General features: G+C 48.7%; 1 protein-coding gene across 1 annotated transcript in view; it reads right to left on the bottom strand.

The window, feature by feature from the left end:
* Positions 1-12,717, bottom strand: part of LCP2 (lymphocyte cytosolic protein 2) — a 48,393-nt gene extending 35,676 nt beyond the window's left edge. Inside the window, exons 1-3 of the mRNA XM_045901578.3 lie at positions 12,451-12,717; positions 7,792-7,854; positions 2,483-2,529 (exon numbers count right to left, since the gene is read on the bottom strand). Coding sequence (XP_045757534.1) covers positions 2,483-2,529; positions 7,792-7,854; positions 12,451-12,528 — 188 coding nt within the window. The 5' untranslated portion in view covers positions 12,529-12,717. The remainder of the gene's footprint in view (positions 1-2,482; positions 2,530-7,791; positions 7,855-12,450) is intronic.
* Positions 12,718-17,831: the final 5,114 nt, after the last annotated feature.

The raw sequence follows: 17,831 nt of genomic DNA, 5'->3' as shown, positions 1-17,831 counted from the left end.
CATGGTTAGGAAAAACTTAGAACTGTACTCATTGGGATTTTGCATAAAATAACAGGAACCGCTAACACTTGCTCAGTGTGTACTGTTATTCCTTCCTGCTGACTCTCTGAGGTAGGTTCTGCTATTATCCCCATTTTACAGATGAGGAATCTGAGGCTCAAGGAATCCAGGCAACTTGCCCACAGACTCACAGCTAGTGAACGGGAGAATTGGGTTTAAAGCACTCTGACCTCAGAACTTATACTTTCACTCACTAAGCTCTCCAGTCTGCCTGTTCACACCTAAAATTATAACCCCCTAGAAGAGCGAGCCTCCACAGTCATCTTTTATTTTACAGACTTGGGAAACTGAGAGTGGACGAGGGACTCATCCCAGGCACAGAACTCTTAGTAAGTAGAGCTGGGATTGGTGCTTGTTATCCACATCTACCAAGAGGGTCGGTAACTGTTCGAGAGTCATCGAATCAGGGCAGCCCGGACCTTCCCTAGGTGCCTCCCCCACTACTCCCCGTTCACCTTCGTGCCCCATGGGCAGCTTCCTAGCTTGTCTGGGGCACACATGCACACATTGGACAGGGATTCTGTTTCCGTTTTCAAATGGCTAAAGAAATGCCCCACCCCTACGGCACCCGCAACACGAGTGTTTACAATCTGCCTTCCACACTAACTAGCAACCACTTCTCACCCGCCTCCTTCTCCAGACACTCCAGCATAGCTCCAGACATCAAGTGAGCCCAGCCTTAAGGTAAAAAAAGATCTTCCGAGCTGAAAGTGCCTTCCTTATCTCCTTCCTTCCACTGCTCTGATTCAATCCCCTCTGCCCTGTGTGTTCAGGGCCATGGTCCTCGCTGAGGCTCCTATCCCATGAGTGGGGTCATGTCCCTCATCCGCTAGCTTCCTTCCCTGCCTTCAGCTGGGCCCTCGCCTGTCATCTTTTACATTGCCCTGGAGAAAGTCAAGACACCAGCTTTATCTCCCTGTTCTCCCTGTGGCCCTCACCTCCCCAACCCTCTTAGGCTCCTTAGGACAGCTCACAGGACCCTTCTCATTTGTGACCAGTTCTGCAGCCTCTTTGCTTGGTGTACCCCTAGCTGCTCTGACCCACTTGCTGTTCAATTCAACTCCCTGGTGCCCATGCCTTTGCAAGATAGTCCCCATTCCTAGAGTATCAACCCATTCTTCATCTGACCACTTCTGGCATATGTCAGGATCCCACTTAGCTTCCCTGCCACCCCGAAGTCTTCCCTGAATGCCATGGGGAAAGTGACTTTCGCCTTCCTACTCCCACGGAATGTGGACCTGCATACGCCACAGCACCGTTATAATTGTTGTAGGATTGCTTTGTATATCTGACCCTCCCACTAGAATGTGTGTCCTGAGGTGGGGATTCCGCCCCTTAACAAAGGCCTGACACATTATATCGGCATCTAGTAGCAGTTCATTAAATGAATGAAGTATTAGTGTTGTATGGGAACCAAGAGATGCAAACCAAAATGTGCTCAAGACCAGGTACATATATATTACACAAATATATTTTATTACACGCTTATTATGTATATTAAGAATATATTACAAAAATCAATATTTGTAGGGACTTTTGATAAGTTCAAAGATTGGACATCATTGGGTCCAAATGGATTGGAGCCGAGTAGTTGCAGCTCTCTTGGGATGGAAACTATCATCCTGATTTGCCACAGTCTCTAGCACTTCCTAGTTTTTCACCAACAATGAGGCTTTGTGTTGATGACCTCTTTTCTCATCATACTTTACTATTATATTTCTTATAGTGGAGAAATATTTCTTCATACCCGTAGTCTATCCAAAGGTGTTAAATGAAAGAGAAATTGAGAGGACTTCGTATTTTTCAACCTGACCCATTTTACACATTTGTATCACCCGCCTGGCTCCGGTAAGCATTTGGGTGTGTGAGACCTTTACTAGAGCGGTGAAAATAAACGACACGAGGTGCACGATACCTCTCATTTCAGCACCCACGTGGGGCCTCGGTAGTGCATCATGGCCCCCCTTGCTCGCAATTCTTCTCAGGATGGTGCCCCGACAGCCATTCAAGCAATGAGTATTGACAGCCAGAATGATGTCCACTGCCATTCTTCATCTAGTCCAACTCTGTCATTTTACTGAGCTGGAAACTGAGGTCGGGAAAGCTTAAGCAATCACTGATCTGGTGTGATGCCCTCATGCCCAAGCCGCCCCACTGGGAGAGAGGAAATGAAAACCCGGTCCCCAGTCAGGCTTGTCTTTGGCAAGACCAGGCAACACACCAGCTGGGCTGAATCTGTTACTTCTTTTTCTCAACCTATCATGAAACTTCTCTTTCCTGTGCCCTGCCCTTGCCTCTCCCCTTCCTGCTCACTCTCCTAGTTCAAACCAACAGTCATAGATTAAGTGTCTCAGTGCTCCCTGGACTACTTCCCATCCCAGCCTCATTCCCCAACACACAAGAAATTGGGGTGAGTACTTACGGCACCCGGAGCTTAGGGAACTTCTGGATGTCATTTTCTGTCAGGTTCTGAAATCAAGACACACAGGCGGGTTACAACCCACACAGGAAGGGCTCTGGCCCAGGTGAGGAGAGTGAGGTGAGAAATGGAGTAGTGGGGACTGCAGCAAACTGAAGAGCCCACCTCCCCACACCTACCCAAAGCGACAGCTTCTAGATGTTGCATAAAACACCAGTGGGCCTGATGTGGCCAGATCTACTTTTTCAAAGGGAATCCCCAAATCTGGATTTAGGTGACATTTCCTGAGTTTGAAGTATTGACAAATAATTTTACGATAAGAAACAAACATGATGAGAGCTAAATTGTAGAACCAAACAACCTGTTTTGTGGGCTGAATTTGGTCACGCTGCGACCTCTTCCCTAGGCTCTTACCCCAGACTTCAGGGTCCCTCTCAGTTTCCATATGGAGAAGCTATGAGAAGCCAGCCTGGAGAAGGGGTCTGGGCCCTTATGCCACCATCACACCCCAAAGCCTCTCTCATCAGGGTTATTGGTAGCGTTCTCTAGATGTGGGGATACAATAAAGAGGCTTTCCTGAGGGAACAGAGAGGGGAGAGGAGAAAGAAACCCATATCTGTGAAGAACTGACTCTGGGGCTCTGCCTTACTCACACCCTGATTAACCCTCATGTCAATCCTGGGATTTAGGAACCATTAGTGTTCCCATTTTACAGGTGAGAACGCTGAGGCTCTGGGATGTTAAGGGAATTTCAGCTTGTAGGTGATGTTACTGGGGCTGGAGCCCGACTCTGTGGCATCCGTGGTCAGTTTTCTTCCTGCAAACTTCCCTCTTCCCACAACTGATCCCTTTGAGGGACATGGTGACCCATGCTGGAGGGGAAGAGGGTGGGAAGGGTAAGACAAGGAAGTGTCCCAGAGCAGGAGAGGCAGGGTGCCAATCGCAGAACCAGAAAAGAGGGTGAGCCCACTTTCCATGGAACGAATGCTGAGCCACAGAAAGGGATCCACTGATGTTCTAACCGAAGCTGGAAAACAGGTGGTTAGGGTGAAAGCTCTGTAGTCAGACAGGCTGGGTTGGGATCTTGGTTCATCCATTGAACAGCAGTCTGATTTGGGGCATACTCTTAAGCACCCCGAGCCTCAGCTTCCTTATCTGTAAAATACTAATAAGGGCCACCTTTCAGGGGTTGTGAGCACTGAATGAGATGAAGTGGGTCGTGTACTTGGCTCGGTGCTTGGCACACCCTCTGTGAATAATAAACCTTATGTGAATAATTTACATGAAAATAAATAATAATAAGCTGGGGTCTGGCTGTCTCTCAGAGGTTAGTTTTTGCCCCTGCTCCCGCTCTGGGCTGGGAGCCACCTGGCAGGTTGTTGGTTGCCTACGGGAAAGAGCTGGGCATGCTCCCCTTTGAGCCCAGTGGTGCCGAGGCTGGGGCATCTTAGCAATGAGTCCATTGGGCTCACCTGCTGCAGCTCTTGGGCACAGTGTCTGACCCAGCCCCCTTAGCAGACCTGGCAGCAGGGTTGGGGCCGGAGTTTGCCCAGAGTCCTGAGACAATCGGGCTTTTGGTCAAGCTTCTTAACCTCTCTCTTTTTTTATTTTTTATTTTTTTTAAGATTTATATTTCGGGGCGGGAGGTTGGTGGGGAGGGAGAAGGAGAGCGAGGAGCCTGACATAGAGCTCAATCCCAGGTCCCTGAGATCATGACCCGAGTCAAAGTCAGATGCTTCACCGACTGAGCCACCCAGGTGCCCTGGAAGAGAGTCTTAAGTAGATGCCACGTTGAGCACAGAGCCCAACACAGAGCTCAAGACCCTGAGATCACAACCTGAGTGGAAACCGAGAGTTGGACTGTGCCACCCAGGCGCCCCTCTCTTTTATTCTTTTTAATGTCTCTAAGCAGCAGCTTCTCCTTCCTCCAACACCAGCCCCTCTCAGGGATGTGCCAAGACTCATGTTCAGAGTGGCATGGTGAGTGCAGGCTATCTGGGGGCTGCCAGGGGGCTGGTGGCCGCATACAGGGTGGTTGGCACGCCTGCCTTCTGTTTGGCCTCATTGAGGATGTGGGCTGAAGAAATCTGAGCAAGAGTGTGAAGGAGAAGGTGTTCTTGAACATGGCTGGAGATGCAGAGGAGCAGGATGTTAAGGAAGAGAAAGGCCTTTAGAACAGGACAGGAATGGAGAGGAAAGATGAGAGACGTTTAAACAGGATTTTCAGAGAGTTCTGCCGCATAATGTAACCCCTTCTCTACCTCCTTCTAAAACCTCCAGCCACTCGGGGGTACCCGTATGATCCCTTGTGCCTTTGCAGGAGCGCGATTAGGTGCTGAGTGTGTCCTCAAGATGGGCCCTGCCCGGGGAGGCGACGTATGGGTGCTGCTGCCTGCCCACCTAGTACCCACTCTCCCTTGCTCCCTTTCTGCCTGGACCTGGATTTCATTTGGGGCAGTAAATGTGCCATGTCCACAAACACTTCCCAGCAGATAGCGGAGGTCATGGGACTCAGTTGCGCCCAGTGAGATATAACCTGAAGTCTACTGGATGGAACTTCTGGAAAAGTTACTACTTTCCTGAATAGGAGGGGAGGCATTCCCCACGCAATTTTGTGCCTTTTACTCTTTGCCCTGCCCCCTTCCTCCTGCGTGGAATGTGGATGTGAGGTCTGGAGGTGGCATAGCCAACCTGCAGACTCTCCGACAAAAGCCACAGGCGTTTTCCACAGACTAGATGGGTTGGGGGGGCTGGGTTCCCGATGACTGCGTTCAGCAGCTCACCAGCCCCTAGTGCCTGCTCTAGATTCATTATCACTTGAGAAAGATAAACCCCTGTTTGGTTAAGCCACTGTGGTCAGGTTTCTGTTAAAGGCAGCCACATGCCTTCCTAACTGACACAGTTCCAAACACTTTTTTTCCTCTTTCAACCTTCTGTAAGTATGGCACCCCCTTCCCCACCAGATGAGGTTCTTCTCTTCTCACTGGGAAACCAAAATAGGAGCAACACAGATACAAGGGACCTACTAGCCCCAACAACGAAAAGAGAGAGAGAAAGAGAGACAGAGAGACAGAGACAGAGAGAATGCGGCCTTCCACTGCTGCCTTCAGGAGCAGAATGGTCCCTGATATTACAAAACCAGGAGTGACGGATGAGAATTTAGAGCTCCACCCAGAGCTCACGCTGTACCCAGAGCACCTGGGGTGGACGGTGGGTTTCAGGAGAAGCTGTCTTTAAACACCCCAGTTGCGGGGCCAGATACTTGGTTCTGCTCCCCGTTCTCCTGGTTCCTAGTGCCCTTCTTTCCATTTCCTCCCGCTCACACGATAAGCATGATATGTGGCAGTCTCCAGGGACTGATAGGTCCTGGATACAGGAGCAGAGGAGACAGCGACTGATAGCATCTCTCCGCCATGGAAACAACCCGGTCCTAGCATGCCTGAGCTTCACACAGGGAGTCTTGTGGGGACTGGAAGGGACTGTCACCCATCAATCCAACGTGCTCTTGCTCAGGAGGAGAAGAGAGAGAGGCTCAGAGAAGGCAAGTGCTTGCTCAAGGTGATCCCAGAGCATCAGGGCTGCAAGCAGGACCATCCTCAAAGAGGTCTTACTCCCTGTCCATTCAGCACCGATAAGTCTCAGATCTCAGTTCTCAGTGGTAAAGGCACCAGAAGGAAATATTTACATTTAGTACTAAGGTGCCAAGATCAACAGCAACAAAATTCCAGGTATTCCCTAGGCTCAAGGCTCAGTATGAAGAAATAACATTGTTAAAAACTCATGCAGTGTTAAAGTAAATTAAGTGTGTGCTTTAGTCCAATGACTAGGCATGGGACTTAGAAAATTCACATCAGCCTCTGTACACATTTCCTCAGTTGCAAATGGGGTGGTTGGAGCCTTCCTGAAGATAGTTTTTTTGCCATAAAACAGGCTTCTGGAAGGCAGAAATCACACCATAGTCATCTCTATATTCCCAGGATGTGGCATGGTCCTGTATGTAAAGGGAGCCCAGGAAAATGCTTGTGAGATGAATGGATGGGTGAATTCATGCATGATTTAGGTGAAACAGTGAACACACGTGTCTTACATGGCACATGAAAGCAAAGCTCAGACCAGTAGGGCACAGTTTGGTCTCAGCATGAAACTTAAGAGCTGCCTAGAAAAGGGCAGATGAATATGTGTGGTAGTGAGCACACCATCCCTAAAAGAATTCAAGCAGATGTTAATGGCAGGGATGCAATATAGGAAATGGTTTGGAGTGCTGGGCAGAAAGCTAGAGCTCATAACCTCTCTGGCCCCTTCTAACCCCCAAGTCTTATGGCTGCTGACCTCACTGCTCCTAACCACGCCTTGCAGGGAAACACAACTTACCTTGCCCTCCTCACTCCTAATCCAAATTGGGAGCATCTACCCATGAGACTTTTGAAGTCTTGTCCCCACTTCGTTTGAAGGGCAAGGAAGCATGAGATGGGAAGGGGGTAGACTGGTACAGCTGGGGTCTGTCTCATCCATAGGCAAAGGTGACATTTCAGGGGAAATGCTCAGACCACCTCCCAGCCACTTCCCACCTCTCAAAGCTCCAGGTATTCCCTAGGCTCAAGGCTCAGTATGAAGAAATAACAATGTTAAAAACTCATGCAGTGTTAAAGTAAATTAAGTGTGTGCTTTAGTCCAATGACTAGGTATGGTCTCTCAAAGCTGCCTCTCTTTCCATTCAAGGGCTTAGTCCTTCACATATGACTGCCTCTTAGTATTATATTAAAGCTCTTTGCAATATAATGGAGTAAAGAGAGTCCTATCACATGTGTTTAATTGGCAAAAAACTGTGTGAATTTGGTAGAGAGAAAGAGGGATGTAATGAATAATGAGGGAGATTTCACATTTTATTCCATTCAGTGAGCATGTACTCCAACATGAGAGATGGGAAAAAAGAATCTTCTGTTCTCCTAAATGGTCTTTTTTCCCCTTAGGCTTCTCAAAGTATGGTTGGCATTTGAAAAGATTTTCAAGGTGTGTGTGTGTGTGAGAGAGAGAGAGAGCTGTACTTGGATTCCTCCTTACACTTTGACTTTAGAATGTACCTTGGTATCAGTGAAAGCCTGGGACGTATCCTGGATAGCAGGATCCTGAGAGGTGATGACAGCAGGGGCCATATAAAACCTCAGAAGATGGCAAAGGGCTGTGTGGGGATCCTGAAGACGGGCATTGACCCTGAGTATCCCCAGGAACAGGGTAGACCAGTTGGCTCTGCCAGGATTGGTTAACTTGTGGAACAGCTTTGGTCTTAATGTGTCAAACTGGCCAGCACTTACCAAAAACCGCTGCCCATCAATGTGATGCTTTTTCACTGCCTTCTCACAGTCCCTGTAGTTCAGCTGCAAAGGGAAGGAGAAGGTGCTGTCAGTGGCGGGCAGGTGCAAGCCATTAGCTCCCCTCACTTGCCTGCCCCAGAAGCTTAGCAATTTGTGGTACTTGTGGCTAGCCAGACCCCTACCCCCCTTCCCCCCACTGTAACAGACGGGCCCCATCCCTACCTCAGCTCTGCTTTCACTTGCCCCTTGGGACTCTCTGAAATGGAGAAATTGCCTCCGTCTAAAGTTTTGGGGCCAACCTCTACAAAAAGAGAGTGCCTTTAAGCCTACAAAGTCTGGCCACATGCTTCTCAGACACTCAAAGAAGAGGTGAGAAAAAGAAAATCAATAGCAACCATTGTGTCACCACCAAAAGGCAACCTTGGAGAACATTCGATGTGTTTCCTATAGTGCTTTATTCTGAGCCATCTCTAAACATAAAGGAGGTTATCACTCAGGATAAGATATTTAATCTTATCCTAACTTTTTCTCTTAAAATTACCTTAAAATGGTAATGGAGGCATTGCCTCATGTTATCACCGACTTACTCTAAACATTGTTTTCTTTAATTACTCCCTTATTGCTGATCATTTAGGTTGTTTACCAAACAGCTGTTCCAATAGTGGTAATAGAAACTGCTGATAATTACTGAGTGCTTGCTATCTGGCAGGCACTCTTCTGTGTATTTTAACCAATCTTAAGTCTTTAATCTTCACATCTTCCAGAGAGTCAAAAGTGCAGAAAGTTAAGTAACTTACACGAGGTCCATGGGTAGCAGGTGACAGGGGTGACAATCGGGCTTCAGAACAAGGCTTTAATGTTCTCCTTTTTGTTAGTAACAGGGTAACTTATAGTAAGTAAAGTGAACAAATTTAAGTGTACCTTAATACACCATCCAGATCAAAATATAGAAAGAACATCATGGATATCCTTCTGCACACAGTTTTTTTGCTCTATTTAAGATAAATTAAGCTGGATTCTCAGAATAAGTTATAAGATCAACAGGAATGATCTTGGTTGCTTTCCCAAAGAATCACATCAATTGACAATCTTATCACTTTTCTGTTTCACCGTATTTTCGACAGCCTAAGAACTTGCATTTGAAATACCTCCAAATGTGATACTTTGGGCTGGAGTATTTAAGGTGAAATGTTTGTCCTGGAGAATCTTTGGTTCTCATCACAAGTGTGAGCCTCACAATTTGTGGCAGCCTTCTTTTGGGGGCAAATCACGGTCTTTTTTTTTTTTATGGTCAATCAATCTAAAAAGTGAATATAATTGTTGTAGTCTCTTGGCTTGAAAGGGTGGGATAAATGTTAAAACACTTAGAAAAAGCTGATTTCGAGGTCAGTGTGGAACATGAGCAACATCTGAGGCACCATGAGCATCCTTTCTATTTCCATGCAATGGGGTAGAAGTAGTTCTTGGAATATCCAACTGACTTTAATTCATCATTCACTGTCATCATTTTCAGATAAAGCTCTGATTTTGCAGATTGTTGACTTTTACTCTACATAGACAGATAGCCCTGTGGACTGAGGCCTCTCTAGAAGTTTGATTCTGATCATAATACCTGGGCCTGGGGGCTAGAATCTGTATTTTTAGCAAGCACATAGAGGATTCTATGAGCACCCAGCTTTGGTAGGCAGTGGTCTAGAGCAGGTACTTGGTGTTATAGATGAGACAACTGAGGCCCAGAGAAGGGAAGGGATTGGCCTAAGGTCACACAGTGGGTTGGGAGCATAGCAGGGATTAGAAATGGCTCTAACCCAGTGCCTCACCACGGCATGGCCAGGGATGCTCTCATGCCAAGTCAAAAGAAATTGGAAGGGTTAGGGGTGCCTGGGTGGCTCAGTTGGTTAAGTATCTGCCTTCAGCTCAGGCCATGATCCCAGGGTCCTGGAATCAAGCCCCACATCTGCCTCTCCCTCTACCCCTCACCCTGCTCTCCTCTCTCTCAAATAAATAAAGAAAATCTAAAAAGAAAGAAAGAAAAAGAAAGAGAGGAAGGAAGGAAGGAAGGAAGGAAGAAGAAAGAAAGAAAAAGAAAGAAAGAAAGGAAAGAAAGAAAGAAAAAGAAAGAAAAGAAAGAAAGAAAGAAAGGAAGGAAGGAAGGAAGGAAGAAAGAAAGAAAGAAAGAAAGAAAGAAAGAAAGAAAGAAAGAAAGAAAGAAAGAAAGAAAGAAAGAAAGAAAGAAAGAAAGAAATTGGGGTTAAAAAATCCAAAACATGACCTCTGTCCTCAGGGACTAGCTTTCCTAGCTACACATATCTAAGACAGTAAGACACAAAAGCCTGCCAATCTGCGTGGGCATCCCCAGCTAGGGCCCGGTAAACAGAGCAGGAAAAAGGGACTGTCAAACATGAATTGGTCCCCCTCAAGCTGCTGAATGCTGCACACACCATATCTCCTTTAATTCTTTTAACAATCCCATGAGGGTATTTGCTGTTAGCGTCTCTATTTCACTGATGAGGAAGCTGAGGCTCAGAGAGGTTGTAGTAACAAAGGGAAGGTCACCAAGCTAGCAGGTGGTAGAGCCAAGATTCCAACCAAAGTGTCTGACTCTAGAGCTGACTGGGAGGTGTCTCTCTGAAGAGGTCCCAACCTCTCTGCTTCAGTAGAAATTGCACCTGGCCATGGAGCCTTTGAATAGGATAGTTGATGACTAAGATCCATCCCCAAATGACTTCATGGTCCATGGTCAGTTCACTTGATATTTTCTTTCTGGGGAAATTAAGGTGCCCAGGATTTGAAAGGCATCCATCTGAGTCTGTTGGGGATGGGACTTTCTGGATCACAGATTCCCTTTAATCTCCTCATCCTACCATCGTTTTTCTTCCTTTTCTTTTTCTTTCTTTCTTTCTTTCTTTCTTTCTTTCTTTCTTTCTTTCTTTCTTTCTTTCTTTCTTTCTTTCTTTCTTTCTTTTTCTTTCTTTCTTCCTATGTCTGAAGAAGGAACCTGTCCCAGTGCTGCAGATGTGTCCCAGGGTCTGGGGTCTCCAAGAAGGAGGTTCTCCCTTCCCCCAGCTCAGGCAGATGGCCGTTTTCCTGAATCACCCTTGACCCATCATCCATCTCCCTGCATTAAGGGGGGATTTGCCCATGGATTCTGCTGTTGCATAGTTGTTCTATAGTTTTTCTCACACTGAAGATGGGGCCTGTCTGGGCCTCTCAGTCTATTCCCAGGATCCTCTCACCAATTCTCAATATTTTCTCCTTCCTTTAATTGAGCTAACATGCCACTTTATAGCATCTTGGCAAATTTCACCTTCTTGCCCTAACTTATTTGGTCTACATTTAAGAAAAATACTTCAAAAGTCAGTTGTCCCAACCACCTTTGCACCCACAGTGCTGAAACCTAAGTTTATTGTGACCTTTTGGAGGAAAGAAGAACAAAAACAAGATACACACAAAGCAGCAAATAACAGGATCTGTGGGCTATGCCTTTTTCATGCCACACCCGATTCTACATCTTCACATCTCTCTTCTTTAGGTGGAGGGGGAGCAGTGAGGCACTATGTAGACCCCAGATGTCTGTGTGTCCCAGGGAGCCCCATTCCACCACTACAAAAAACAGAAAGTTGACTTAAATGACCTCTAAAGTCTTGACTTTAAAATCTCATCTTTACAACCATCTGGAGTGTCAACTGAATTCCATCCCAGCCTCCAGGGATGGGGCTGTTAGAAGATCAGATGTCCCTTACAAGACTTCTTATCCCTTGAACAGAGATGGAGAGTCCCTGAGACATGTGGCTTGGGATCTGCCCAAGCAGATGTGTGACCTGTGGTCCCCCCAGCAGATGACCAAGCACGGGGTCCTTGAGCAGCCCCTCCAGGGCTGGAAGGAAGGACAGTGACCCTCTCATATCAGGTCTGCCACAAGCTTGGCCTCTGACCCTGCTGGCAAAACTCTTCCTCTTAGGGGCCTCAGTTTACCTAGCTGTCTCAACCGATCACAACCTGGAGCTTGTAGCAGTTCTCCCTCCTGCTTCACAAGACCCTCCTAAAGCTCCAGCAAGACTCTGTTCTCCGTAAGGGCTTGAGGAGCCCTTTTTCAGGTCATAAGCAATGACTGCCCAGACATTCATCCTAGCCTTCTCCAGCCCTCCTGCCCTGCCTTTGCTTTCTCCCACGCCCAGGACTCCATTCACCCCTTTCTAGTAAGCAGCCTCGATCTCATTAGTGGTTACAGCAGTTCTGAGTCTCTGAGCATGGACTTTGAAGCCAGAAAGGCGTGACTGGAATCCTGCCTCTGTCGCATGTAGTCCCTGGGGCTTTGGGTCATTTAACCTCCTGGAGCCTACTTTGCAGCTGAGCCAAGAGGACAGCGATACTGGAGAGTGTTAAATGGGACAATGCCTACACAGCGCAAACTAAAGTGCTGGCACTTAGTAGGTGCACACCCATCTGAGGGCCTCTCTTCTCCCCAGAACTCATCACCAGGGACACTCAGGCATGTGCATCTACATAGCGCTCGCTTAATTGGTAAGGCTGCCGTGGGGTTGGAAGGTCCACTGCTCTATTTTATACCTCTCGTGTTCTGCCCGGACCCCTTCTTCAAGCCTCTGCCCAGCCCGCCGAGGGTCGCCAGCCTCACCGCCAACAAAGAGCAAGGCTCACCTTCCTGAAATAGTCTGCAAGGCTGTCGGGGTCCCAGGCCAGGACATCTGAGCGAAAGGGCACGTTCTTCAATGCCATGGCTGCTCTCCCGGGACAGAACTCACAAGCGGAGCATGGATGCTGCACCCATGGACAGAGAACTCCAAATCCACAGCGTGGAGGTGTCCTTTGCTCTTCCAACTCCAAGTTACCTTCTGGAACCCCGTTGTTGGGGCACACGTCTTTTTTGCTCTAACCAGATCCCAAAAAGCAACGGCTTCCTCTGCGAACAAATATGGTCTCTTCTCAGAAAACGACTCAGCAAGTTTCCTTTACCACTTCCTCTGCTCAGCTCTAAATATGTAAACAAGGAAGCCCAGCTCTGGGGGCTGGAGAGGTAGAGAGAGTGATGGAGTTGGTAATCTCCCCCTGGTCCTGGCCACCCCCGCCCCACAGGAGGGACAGTGAAGGGGACTTAGACTCCAGTGTGAGCCCAAGTGTGTTTCCATTAAAACTCCTGGCACCCAGATATTTATACTGCCGTCCTGCTTGGCTGGGTCTTCGCAGATGAAAATCTATTTTGACAGTTGACCTCAAATACACATAAGCTCCCACATCAGCAAACTGTGGGGTAAGGAGTATAGCCTTTTAATGCTTTCCAATCATCTCTCAGTCTCTCCCAAAAGGATAAAGTTGGCATTCCCTCAGCCACCGCCTCCGTAGAGTTACCAGAGGATTCTCAGGGAGTGAGCCGGGCACCCAGGGCTGAGAAAGGGGCTGCATCGGGCAGACCCCGGCTTCACTTCTGATGCGATTGTTTCCATCCTGTGCAACCTCACACGGGGCTTAAAATGGAGGAGTCTCAGTTTCCATATCCATAAAACAGGAGAACGGGAATCGTCTCGTATATGCGCAAACCTTAGATGCAGTTAACTAGACAAACTTAAAGAAAAAGTCAAGAGCACACAAATAGCGACTGCTGTTGATGCTGCCAAGGGCTCTCTCCGCTGTGGTTTCCCCCATAGATTCTAGTCCCCATTGACTCCTCCATATCTTCTGCCCGAAGAGTACATTCTCTGGAGTGGTCCTGTGGCAGGACATGGGCATCTGCTGCTCTCTGAGCTGGTCTCCGACCCTCGCACTTCTCACAGTATGAGCACCTCGTTGGCAGAGGGCAAATCCAGTGTATAAAAGCAAATACATTTGTGCAAAGTCGCAGTCTCTAAACACAGGTTCTCCACTTCAGCTAATGCTCTGCGCGCCCGCATACACACACAGCCCTCAGTTCTGATGCTTGAGGAAAACATCAAGCTCTGTCACTTACTAAGTGACACAACCTTGGTCCCAGAGGAGGTCAGTTCTTGAAGCCTTTCCGAGGGTAGCTTTGGCCACGCAGAGTTCCCATCTTACGCACAATCTAAGGAGCCCCACTGACACTGTCCCAGCCTGTAGGGCTTCTGCATTTCATTCCAGGCCCAGCACCTGGGAAACAGCCCACAGAATGTGGTGCAGGGGTGCTGGGGGCACCAGTCATCAATCGAGGCCGCCCAGCCAAGTGCTCTCTCCAGGGCCTGGGAGCTCTCAGTACCTAACTGTGCCGTTCAAAAGCTCTGCCACTGGGGGGAAGAGGTCACTTGGCGTTTCAAATCACCGGAATAGTGGTCAATGACAAAAAGCTATTTGAAAAGAGAAGGATAGAGAGAAATCACTTCCGGGCAGGGTAGTCAAAGAAGATGTCGCGGGGGGGCGCCTGGGTGGCTCAGTGGGTTGAGCATCTGCCTTCAGCTCAGGTCATGATTTCAGGGTCTTGGTATCGAGCCCCGAATCACCTTGGGCTCCCTGCTCAGCAGGGAATCTGCTTCTCCCTCTCCCTCTGCCCCAACTCTACGTTCGTGCCCCTGCTCACTCTCTCTCTCTCTCTCTCTCAAATAAATAAATAAATACAAAGCTTAAAAAAAAATAAGAAGATGTGGAATGAGCTGGAATTGAAGCAGGGCCTTGGAAAATGAAGCAGAGGAAGGACATTCTGGCCCTGTGGGTGTGTGTGGCGCGTACTTTGTGAGCAAACAAAACACACAGCACCAGTGGAAAGGAATATTTAAGATCATTCTTACAAGTAGAAGCATTTTTTTTTTAATGATGTTCACTCCCACTCAGGAGAATAAATATCTACAGAAACACAGAAATTGAATTAAGGTATAGCTAAAAATTAGGTTCCTTTGAAAGAACTCTCCAACAAATGTGGCCAAGATGGACAATCCATGGAGCCCATTTAGAAGAGAGACACGGCAGGTAAGAAATGTGGATGACGGTGATGATGGAGAGAAGACTCATCATGGGTGAAACCCCCAGAGTCCTTCCCGTGTGCCAGGGAGTATGCTAAAAACTTGCCACTAATTGTCTTATTTAATTATTCGCACTATCACCTCTCCTATTTTACAGAAGGGAAAGCTGAGGCTCAGAGAGGTAAAACTACTTGCTGCCTTGTACCCAGAAAGTAGGTCGTGCAACTAGGTCTCATCTGGCGCCCGCCCTCTCTGGGTCCAGGGCCCCTGGTCCTTCCCTTTCTGTCACCTCAAGGCTCTGAGATGTTACATAAATCACCCAGGTGGAGTAGGGATTCAAACCCAGCTCTGCCTCCAGACCCTGTGCTCTGTCCTACTCTGTCAGCCTCCTTTCCATGAAGAGCAAGGGAGGTTGGCAATCTGGAGAAGTTACAAAAAGGATCCAGCACTTTCTATGAGGCCTTTGGCACCCCCTCCCCATATGACCACAGGCCCACTCCTCAGAAGGGCTGCTAAACAGCCAAGAACAGGTGACTCGAGGGGAAGTGGGCTGCCTCAGGCCTGGAGACTTTCCCTTCCTCAGTCCTCGGCGATTTCCCAACACTCACGAATTTCACATCTCCTGTCTCTGGCCCAGGGTTCCAGAAGTTCTGGGGGCAGGGCCAGTTCATCTCCGAGAGACGCTCAGGATGCCAGAAGGACCATAGTGATCCTATGCAGGCCGGCTCTCTTGGCCCAGCCTCAGGCTCTTTGCCTATGAAATGGAGAGTCGTAATAGCAGCCCCTGGGTACAGCCCACCGCAGAGGGGACGCTGCAGCAATGAAGGCCAGGCCAGCTCACACCAGTCCTCTTATGGGCATCAGTCTTGGCTTCAAGCATGAAGCAGAACAGAGAGAGGGGCAGGTAAGGTGCAGTGATGTAAAGCCATGGCCTCGGTGGGAATGCCCTCTCCCTCAGCAGGTGGAGAAAGCCAGGACTCGTGAAGGAGTCAATGGAAATGTTAGCAGAGCCCTTCTCAGGCTTTGGGATATTATCTCCAGATTAGGAAGGGGCAAAATCTCAGCATACAGTAAGAACGACACGCTGATATAGGGAATAGGGGCTCGCGGGATAGGAATTTTACATGTGGCATCAATGAGCTTGTGGGCAAGAAAGTGACACTTGGAGGGAGTGAGGTGTCAGAGTTTTCGACCTTAGGGACTAAAAGCAGATGTAGGAATTGCACACTGCAACCCAGAGTGGGAGATCTCCCCCCTTTCCCCCGCCTCACCCCACCCCATCTGGACTTAAAGCCCCCTCTCTTCCCACTGACCCACTGCAGAATGAGGTGGGGAGATAACTGTTTTCTTCACAGCTAATTTGAGGGGTGAGAAAGATAAGCAATTCATTAGAAGAGACTTGGAAGCTGCAGCTTTTGCATGTGGGGCGGGGGCAGGGTCTGGGGACTTGTCATGGGACCCCAAGAGAGAATGGGAAGTAGGCTTTTGGGGGGGAGAGTGTGTTGACTTCCTAAGAGAGGCCCGTAAGGCATTAGAAGGTGGGTAAGATGACGTGCTTATTTGGATTTGATTTGTACCGAGGCTCTTGGCTGGGGAGAGAGACAAAAGTGGTGGCATGTGACATGGAGAGGGTGACGACATGGGGCACTGTGGGCGATGGAGACAAATGCCCTCGCGTGGGGTGACCCCAGCCTCACCGCCACCAACATTTTATGGCTGCATGTACCACTCGAGGTGAGCTACTGCTGGAGTGAATTGCTGTTGAACTTTCTTTAGAGCCTGGGTGGGTTTGCCTACAGAGGGAACAAGAACCACAGCTGTGACCTTCACAAGGAGGAGACAGCTTTCCCCTCCATCCTCAGAGGTCGGTAATAGAAGCGCCATCTGTGTGGAATCCTTCTGGATGGCAAAGGGCTCCACCCACATAAGAGGTAGAGCAGGAAAGCCCAGAGGGGCCCTGGCCCCTGCCCTGGGCAGGGCAGTTCCACACACTCGGCGGCCATACACTAAGACACAGAATATGGTGACCCTGCCTCAGAATGGGTGTACCGGGGGCTTGGGGGGGAGACAGGCTTTCCATGCAACCACCCTGGGAGGTACAGGGGCCGTGCTCACCAGAGCTCCTGGAGGCTGCAGGGTAGGGAAGGTGGGGAGACGCTGGTGCCAGCCCACAGCAGCCCTTCCTCGGGCCATGCTGTACTCTGTCCCGACCGCCCTCGAGACACACCTGCCACCCCAGACTGGACACAGTCCTCACCTCCCCCATCCTGGGATACACACGAGGAGAGCAGGAATCAGCGGCTACATGCGAGACAATGAGGAGCAATATTTTCCACTTCCTCAAAGCTGACAAGTTCATTCTTTTAAAAAAAAAAATACATGTCTTTTTCACCCTCTCGATCTCTTTGCTGTTTTAAAGGAGGTACCTCAGAAGTTTGAAAGTGGGTGGGAGGAAGTGCTTATTTGGACTTCCTGTCAAGCCTCCCTTTCTTGTCTGCCCTATTTTTGACTTCGGCAGCCTATCCCCAGATAGCTCTGCCACCAAGGGAAACTCCCCAAGTGGCCGCAAGGGTGGGTGGGATGTGGGCAAGGGCAGGAGAGGGGAAGGCAGGCTTCTCATCTCGATAAAAGAGAAAAGGCGCTGCCCCCCTCCTCGGGCAAGCTGTAGAGAGGCAGAGTTGGGGGAAGAGGTGGGATGAGTGCAAGAAAAGCAAAAGCAGTTTTACCCACAGCCCAGAAAGGGTAGATGTGGCCTCCTCCAGCTGTTTATTCCCAAGGAAGAGTGGTGGCCCAGGAAACACATACGTGCCCTAGGAGGAAGCAAAGATTTGCAACAAGCAAGCCCATCAGCCCCACATGGATCAAATTCCTTATAGCTCTTGGCCCTTTTGATCTTACAAAAGCCTTCTGACTAGATGGCAATGCTCCCATTTTACAGATGCTGAGAGACCAAAATTCTTTTGCCCACATTCCCAGAGCTAGTAAATGCAGAGCAAGAATGCCAGCCCAGGCCTGGGCGGATTTCCATCCTTTGTCCTACATGTACAACTTGTCCCTTCAGTCTCAGTCAGTCACTTAGCTGTTGACTTTCAGTCTGGATTTTCCTGTCTCACCTGT

Source organism: Mirounga angustirostris, unplaced genomic scaffold (genome assembly GCF_029215605.1).
Source record: "Mirounga angustirostris isolate CCGP_5_RB_7025 unplaced genomic scaffold, mMirAng1.0.hap1 SCAF_7, whole genome shotgun sequence".
Classification (NCBI taxonomy): domain Eukaryota; kingdom Metazoa; phylum Chordata; class Mammalia; order Carnivora; family Phocidae; genus Mirounga; species Mirounga angustirostris.
This window is presented reverse-complemented; position numbering and strand designations above follow the sequence as displayed.